General features: G+C 34.7%; 1 protein-coding gene across 1 annotated transcript; it reads right to left on the bottom strand.

The window, feature by feature from the left end:
• Positions 1 to 1129: 1129 nt before the first annotated feature.
• Positions 1130 to 3732, bottom strand: LOC125185140 (rop guanine nucleotide exchange factor 5-like). The gene is made up of 7 exons (XM_048081632.1): positions 3272 to 3732; positions 3075 to 3191; positions 2798 to 2952; positions 2641 to 2715; positions 2256 to 2549; positions 1823 to 2182; positions 1130 to 1755 (listed from the first exon to the last, which is right to left on the bottom strand). The coding sequence occupies exons 1-7, from the start codon at positions 3507 to 3509 to the stop codon at positions 1273 to 1275; spliced, it is 1722 nt and encodes a 573-aa protein (XP_047937589.1). The 5' UTR covers positions 3510 to 3732; the 3' UTR covers positions 1130 to 1272.
• Between the last annotated feature and the right edge of the window lie 5131 nt (positions 3733 to 8863).

Genomic DNA, 8863 nt, shown 5'->3' with positions numbered 1-8863 from the left:
CACACTTCTCACCATAGATGGAATTAATTCCCATAACTTGACAAAAGTCGTAGTAGGCGGCTTGGATAGATGAAGTCTTGGGTCCTCTCAGTTGGGGAATGGCAGGGAACATTAGGGGACCGTCGGGAATTATTGAGAAACCGTCGGCGTACATCAATGTTTCGTCGGGATTTATTGGGGGACCACCGAGATTCATTTTTTTGTTTTCTTGAGAGTGATAAATGAGATGAGAAGAGAATGGAGCGCAGGGGTGATGAAATGGGGTATGAATAGGAGATTTATAGAATAAAAAATAATGAAAAATGAAAAAAATTAATCATGGCTGCAGAATCCTCGGCGGACCACGCTGCATTAGTGTCGTCGGCAGCCTCCCCCTGCAATAGGGCCGGAGAACTCGTCAGGCACGGCGGGAGAGTTTCACGGCCCTATTGCGAATGACCTAAAACTATGTACTTTGGCTAAATTTTGGTATTTCTCACGAACATTAAAATTGGTCTAAAATATTTCCGACTATGTACTTTGGTCCAAATTTTGATTGTTATCTCCCACGGCATGTCAATCACTATATCCGATTAACTTATATACGTTTTTTGTTCTACTTGACACTACCAAATCAACGTGATTTTCTACATGAATTTTTATCCTACTTGTCAATGATATTTTATTTGTACTAGGTTGGAAATAACAAACAGTATGTAAAGTTTGTGATATTTTGACCAATTAAAAATTTATAGTAAATACCAGAATTTGATCAAAATTTATGATTTTAAGAATCAATATTCCTTATTTTTTAGTATTAGTTTCTTTTTATCTATAAACTCCCTCATTTGATACGACGAAAATTCGTTTGATAAGTTTGTGGTATTACGATGAACCAAATACTTACAATGATACGAGATTCATAATACCAAAACTCAAAGAAAAATTCTCTTGAATGAGATAGTATAATAATTTTTCTAAAGGTTAGCGAATTAAGAAAATATTCCAAAATTTCTCCTAAATTCCATATTCAATATGTTAATTTATTGTAGAATCAGATTAGAAGTGTATCCGTTGTTGCTATTCTTTTGTTCTTAACGACTTCAAGGCAGATTGATTGGATAACTTGTGGAATTATAGGCTCTTCAACTACAAAACAATCAAGAGTTATATAACACAACCATGGATTGACAAATAAATCAATGAACAAATATTAGAGAGTGGATACACATCCTATGCTTGCTCTAAAAGAAGCTACACACATCTTCTCTATTCCTGTCTAAGCCAAACATTTCACCGATCCATCGAAGACTCGGTTTCCTTCCCTTCAATGCTCAGACGGGACACCGATGAAGTTGTGCCTTCAGCGATTCTGTTGGATACAGAACCAAGGCCTTGTCGTACATTGCTGCAGTTCTTCACTTTAGACTCTCCCCCAAGATAGTTTGTTAGGACTCGTCTAACACCTAAGCCACGTCGTGGAGGCTTGTTGCAGTTGACCCCGATGAACGGTGTCCTCTCCCCTCTTGCAGGGCTGATCAGCGGAGCTGGGGAGAAGCTAGGCGTGCTATATGCTGACCGGTAGGGAGTGCCTGAGACGGGCACACTGAATGGCATCGACAGCTTCTTCTGAGAAACCACACTCATTGTTGAAAGTTTCTCAGACTGCTTGTTTATGTTGTCAACGTAGAGTAGATCCTCTATCCGCGCTACAATGTTGAATGCGAGGCTCTCCAACACGCGCGAGTAGCTCTCCAAGATGGCCTTCCCGACATCCTACAACAATTCATAAACACATTAATACATCAATCCACATCACAAAAGAGGGTGTGTTTAGTTTTACCTTGTTGCATTGTATCTTGGTGCTATCCAGTGTGGTTTGTGTTAAACCCGGGAATCGCTGCTTCAAGCATTGCAAGAGGGTTTCAGCTCGTTCAGCGAGGAGCTGCTCCCTCTTGTCCCCATCCATCATGAGATCCTTAACGATCTCCCAAGATGACTTGTTGGTCGAACGGTTTGGATGAGTTTGTGGCCTTGGATGCTGCCTTCTCCGCCACACGTAGATTGCTGCCTCCACCCGGTTTGCTATCTCCAGAGCAACAAGCTCCGTTGACAAGTCAAGGCAATCAAGCAAGCACTCGGAGGAGAAGTGACATGATGTTATGTAGCGGTAGATGACATCCCCAAGGCATGCTCTCCCGTTCTACAATTCAAAAAAACACAGAATCAGAAACTTCCGCTTTTTAATTCTAGTATTGAAAATCCTAATAATAAACCTTTGGGAGTGTTTCCAAGTATGACTCAGGAACATCCATCTCAGCCAAAGCAATGCTGTTGATTGCCATAGCAGCCTTGAGTATCTGGCTTGCAAAATCGCGTTTATTGATCAGCTGCTTCTTCGAGGCCTCAGGTAGACCGCCAGGAGGGACACGGGGCACAGGCAGCCACCATTTGCCCTCTTGTCGTTGAGTAGCTTCCCGGAAGGAGGCTGATCCATCATCACTCTCCGGAGCTACCACGCCTTGATCAACGTACCAGAACTCAGTCTCCGTGAACCCTTCTAGTATCTCCTGCCACATTACAAGGACAATCACAGAGATCAATCAATACTCAAAGATGAGATAAAAACAATGTCGAAAGAGAAATCCGTGCAAGTCGCACCAGCAACATGTTGTCGAGTTTCTGAAGAGCCGGGAGATTGATAACAAGATCCAATCTTGGCCGAGACGACATAACCTGCACACAACAAAAACCAATCACAATTCAAGTTCTTCAACTAGTTTCCAACAGGAGATTAGTCCATCACTAGATGCTTCACCTCAAGCCTGGTTCCATCAGGAAAAGTTTGCCAAGAAGGTTTCAACTCCACAATGTAATCACTAACACAGAGAAGCCATTCCATTTCTCTCCTCCACATTGTTTTCTTCTCCAACTGCAATGGCTCCAATCTCCACAGCTGCCCAAACACAGTAGCTATGGACAAACAATTTGTCACATATCATCACCACAACATACAAATAAATATAGAATCTGATTTTCGATGCTAATTCAGGAACAAATACAGACACAATTGAGTTTAAAAACTGAATCTTTACCACACAAATTTGTAATTGCATTCGAAATCGCCAACGCTGGGCACACTCCCTTTCCACCTCCTGACATGTCCTCACCCAGCAATAACTTCCCAAACCGCTCTTTCATCATCTCCATTTCTTTATTAAAAAAAAAGAAAAAAAAAAGAATGAATATCAAATCCTTTCAAGATTATAATCAAGAGAGAGTCTTGACTAACCTGAAAGACTTGAGGTCTCCTTCGTCAGCACATTCTCACTGTCACAACACTCAGCATTCAATTGGGGGTTTTTGATTGACTGATTAGGGGCTTTCTTGATCGGCCAACCCAATTGAGCTGAGCAAGAATTGTCAGAACTCGATCTACTCTCAGAGCTGCTGCTCCCAGTCGGGCCACTCACTGAGTCATCACTCGCCAACTCGGACGGCTCTTTCTGCTTCCCAGTTGCGCTAGCCATTTTAACGGCAAATGGGAATTACCACAAAAGGGATTTGCTTCTATTCAAGAAAAGGGGTTAGCCGTTGCCTCAGGAAAGCCATAAAGATTCAATCTTGGCAACGGACAAAGGTCGAAATCTCGAAAATGAAAAAGGGAAAAAAGCGATCTTTAAACGGTTAGGCGTGGATTATCTGGATTTTATTACTACTACTGCGTGAAAGTGGTGGTTTTCACTGTGTGTGTTGAGTGGAGATTTGATTTCAAAATAGGTTGAAGGTAACTGCCAAGTCACAAGAGGGCCAACGTCTACTTCTTTGGAAGTCCCATTCAAAATAATGATTTACTACTCGATCTACGCAATTTACTATTTTGCCCTTTCTCTATAATAATAGTGATAGAGATGCGAAGCCGTAGGCGTGGGGCTGCTCGATCTACGCAATTTACTATTTTGCCCTTTCTTTACTTAATTATATGGTCATTATAAATTAATCAAGTGCTATACTTATAAACATCATCACCAGTTTTTGTTGATTGCCAACCTGGTTTACTAATTGATTTCTAGTTCTAGATTAACAAGGAATTTTCAACTGCTTTTTTTTTTTTCTTTTTTATCATATACTTATATGTGAAATGCTTAACATTATTTGGGAATCGAAACCAGAGTGATATTACAAGATGTGGAGTAGATCTCATGGCCTAACATGACTAGTCATTAGTCAAGCTTGGATGTTTTTGTATAGTATATACTATATATGATGGCTATATTCTAATGGGCTAATTTTGAAATTGTGACATTAACTAGTAATGAAATAAATGAATATTTGTAATGTTGGTTATCAGTAATGTGATAATTGCATTATCTGAATGAATAAGCAATTTATGCACTTCAGCATTCTCTCAAGTAGTATTATTTTTTATATTTCCCTAGATGCTTTATAATAAAAGATTGATTTAAATCACATACATGTATATAACTTGAATTTGATGAACTTATGTTTTCTAGTAGCTAGTCATGGAATAATTTACATATTGATTTATCTATTTAGCTTATGTTAGAACTAGAGAAGAGACTTAATTTTAGTGAGGTTGAATTCGCATTAAATTAGAGCTGCAATTATAGCATGGGGAGCGTCAAGTTCATTAGTTTTCACCTCTCCAATCGTGATGAAAATGACATAACCATACATTTATAATTCCAGTGCTCTCTGTGTGTTTCTTTTCATTTTCATTCCTCTCTTTTTTTTTCTACTGGTATTTATTATTTTTTTTTTTGGGTTATTCACTTAATCAATTATTAATTGAAAATTTAAATTTCTATTTCTGTTTATAGTAAATTCTGTTGTTTATATTTCCATTCTCCTTAACTTGCGAAACAATATGAAATCTTACAACCAAAAGAATCCAAATTATGGATTTACCTTTTGTTGGAAATGTTCCATATTCATTAATTAAAACAAAAAACGACAATGATGTTCAGCCATAATAGGGCGGCTACTTTATTATTATTACATCGACCTTGATTAATTTATATAAATTGGTTGACAATGAATTAATTGTATTCATCGAGTTTGTAATCGTCCTACTTTTTGTTGCCTGAAAATAAGGTTTACGTGCATTTTTCAAATGCTTATGCATGGTAGTGTTTTCAATATTATTATGCCCTCGTTAATTGATCCACTCTCATTAATTAAATCTTATCATTGGTGGTAATTGTGAATTAGTGCCGCTTTAATAAATATTGACCAAAGTAAGCTACAAATACCGCATGATTACGAGAGTATTATGCATCGAGAAAGGAGAAGCTTTTGAAATTATGAGAGGGAAAACATTCTATTTAAATTTTCAAGAGAAAGAATGATATGTAAATACTACTATAATTATACACATTCTATATGCTTGTAATTATATACGGGATAGAAGTACTATTTTATTTCCATAAATTCAAGAGAGATTCTCTTTTTAATAGTCAAACGCATAAATTGTCAAAGTCATTCCGAAAATCAGTTTGAAAATTATATGTTGTCATCTGTCTCAAAATATCCAGAAAATATAGTCTAATTTTTAAAAATGAAACTTTTTTCCTTTTTATATTTTATCCATTTTTTCTCCTCCCTCATATTTTATCTATTTTTTTCATTTTGTTTCACTTTTTTTATCAATTTTGTGATAAAATTCGTGCCGTTCATAAATCAGACTATTTTTTATTGACACAAAGAGTACAAATAAATACTCTCTGCATTTCATAGAAATAGATCATTTAGGGGGATAAATAATAAAGTAAAAGAAAAGAAGAAAAAATTTGTCATAAATAAATATAGATTATTTCTATAGGATGAGTGGAAAAAAAATATGGCATACTTCTGTGAGATGTGAGAATACTATAAAACTCTAATAAAATATAATTGGAAAATCAGCGTATATACGACGAAAGTACTCCACTGAAATAATGTTTCAAATACTTAGTTTATTCATGACAAATTTTTTTTCCTGTCAATCATTTAATATTAGAGATTTTAAATAGAATTGTGTTGGTATTTTAATCTATCTTACTTTATTTTCTCTACTTAATTAATATCTTATTTTCTTAAATTTTATGTCGAAAAGAAATGTTTTAGACTACCCAATATATAGATTAATTATTAACTAGTATTAATATTAGATTAAAATATTAAACTCAGAAAAATAAATAAAAATCTCAAAATGACGTGACATTGTTTCATTAGCGATGTGAATCATGTCTATTCCAAACTCAGATTTTAGCTGATATCGAAAGTGAAAGGCAACAAAATATTAGAGGGTTTATGGCCATCACCCAATTAATGGCAATCAAAATAATATGACTCCCTTAGGTTTCTTTGATTGTAGTTTATGTAATTTTCCTTCAACATATTATGTGAGTGGTGTATCTCGACAAGCAACTCGACTATTTCATCATGGACTAGATAAGCCACTCTACCGAGTGCGCGGCAATTTAATCCAGAATACACCACTAGTGAGAGTTGTGTCATGACAATCCATTCGGTAGAATGGCTTGTAGAAGTTACGCAAAATAAAATAAAATAGAGCCAAACAGTCTACTTAATGCAATACACAAAAATTCTGATATAGAGAATTTAGTAGAGTTGGCAATGTTTTACGTGGTATTATAATTCGACATAAATCCACACAAAATTATTTAATCTGTTTGGGTAGGACCTTATTAGGTTTGGGTCCTTATCGGGTCGACCCAATAAGAACCCGATGATTTCAGGTTGGGTTCATATTTAATTATGATATAACATGTTTTAACTGTATGAGTATCATATTTTATAGTGTTTTATCAAGTTTTTACTGTATAATATCATATTGGGGTCTTTATCGTGTTGAGTCAAACTAATTTGTATAGTAACTTAGTAACATTCACAATCGTCCTGACAATTTTGGATATGAACGATAATCCGCACGAACATATATGAAGTTAATGGATTGAGACCTGATAAGAACCCGACATTTTTGGTTGGATGTGGTCATATTGGATTGGATCAACACCGGGTTTACTTTATAACGATACAATCCACAAGATTTGTCATCCCTATAAACATACTCTACCTTAAACGAGATTTCAAAATATAAGTCTCAATTCGTTAATCTTTCGAGATTTGAGATTAAATTTGTCGACCTTTCAGAATATGAGACCGAGTCGTAACATTTTTTCAGAATAAGCTTTTTATATGTTTTTTTAAAATCTTTTTTATCTTCTTTTTTCTAATAATTTCTCTTTTAACACTGATTAATTAACCAAATTATCCACTCAAATTCGAACCCAAATTCTGAAAATTCAATCCAATTTCTGCCGCTCCACTCCACTCCACTCCTGACACGCCTCTTTCCCACCTCCTTTCACAGTTTCAGCCACTTCTCGTAATTGTTGAAAGAAATTACAAAGCGGCAGAATATATAAAGTGAAAATTAGTTAACACAAAGCTACCGCTTTTATAATTCTGAAATTAGTTAACGCAAAACTGTGAACCTCTTGTCGTGTTCCTTAATTGTGTTTCTATAATTTTTTCCCCTTTCCATTACGATTACTTTGCAATTTCTGCTCTTTTAAACTCCTATAAAAACTTTTCGACAAAGGTTTATTTACTTTTGGTTGAATTCTATTTTTGTATGTAAAGTGATAAAGAAATTGGCGAAGCGACAGAAATTGTTGAAAGAACCATAATAAGGGGAAAAAAAGGGCCGGTGGGAAAGAGGTTGATCTGGAGTGGAGCAACAGAAATGTAATTGAATATTTTTCAGATTTTAGTTTCAAATTTAAATGGGTAGTTTTAGTAAATTGATAAATTTTGGGAAGGGAAATTATGTGGAAAAAGAAGAAGAATTTTTTTTTTTTTTTTTTTAATTCTGATAAGTTTGCGTGTCTCGCTTTCATATTCTTAAAGGTTAATAATCTGAAATTTTGAAATATCAGCAAATTGAGATCCATAATTGAAATCTTTGACTTTAAACATAGTTTCAAAATCTCAATTTTTATTAGATTAAATATTTTTCGCGTCCCATGGAATCGATTGAAAAGTACCATAAATAAAGTTGTACACTTGTCGTAATAAGTTTATGAACATTAATTAAAACTGTCGTGTAGCATCAATAATTCGGGTAATATTAGTATACGAGGTTATACTGCAAAATAATCAATCCTAACTTCCTAAGTGACTTGTAGTATTATATTGTGCAAAGAATTGTTGGATATGACAAAGTTCGAATTCGAACGTATCTACAGCAAATCCGTACATAGTGATCAAATATTCAAATTCCACTTCAAAAATAGTCAAACGGCTATTAAAGAATTTCATAATCCAATTACTATTATCGAAGTCATAATCCCAAAGCAAAAAGGTGAAACTTTTTTTGTATGCCGTTGTTAATAAAAGCAAAATTACTGTTGATTAAATTCTTAACCAATATTTTCACCTAAATTCAACCTAAAGAAGAATATATGTTAGTAAATTGAGAATGTATGCTGCAAAATAATTACGCTGCAATTTTGATTAACTACTTACAAATCGCGAATTCTTATAGTTTTATAAATCGTTTCATTAGCTACACTCCTATATACTGTATAGATTTTTGTGATAAACCACCCTTTCACAAAATTAAATGTTTCGTCACATTTATACTTGATCGAAGTCCTTTGACCGAGCACGATTCCAACAATATGTACCAAAATACATATGTTTTATGTTAAACAAATATATTGCCATTTAAAATCATCATCCTTATGAAAATCACAAACAAAAATTCTTCATTTTTAAGCTAGGGCTATAAGAAAAATGGAGGAGATCGTGTAAGCATAGGACATAATTTTCTAGCTATATGTTTTTGATGACTATG

The sequence above is a fragment of the Salvia hispanica genome, chromosome 4, assembly GCF_023119035.1.
Source record: "Salvia hispanica cultivar TCC Black 2014 chromosome 4, UniMelb_Shisp_WGS_1.0, whole genome shotgun sequence".
Lineage (NCBI taxonomy): Eukaryota > Viridiplantae > Streptophyta > Magnoliopsida > Lamiales > Lamiaceae > Salvia > Salvia hispanica.
The sequence above is the reverse complement of the archived record's forward strand: the minus strand, read 5'-3'. Positions and strand labels throughout refer to the sequence as shown.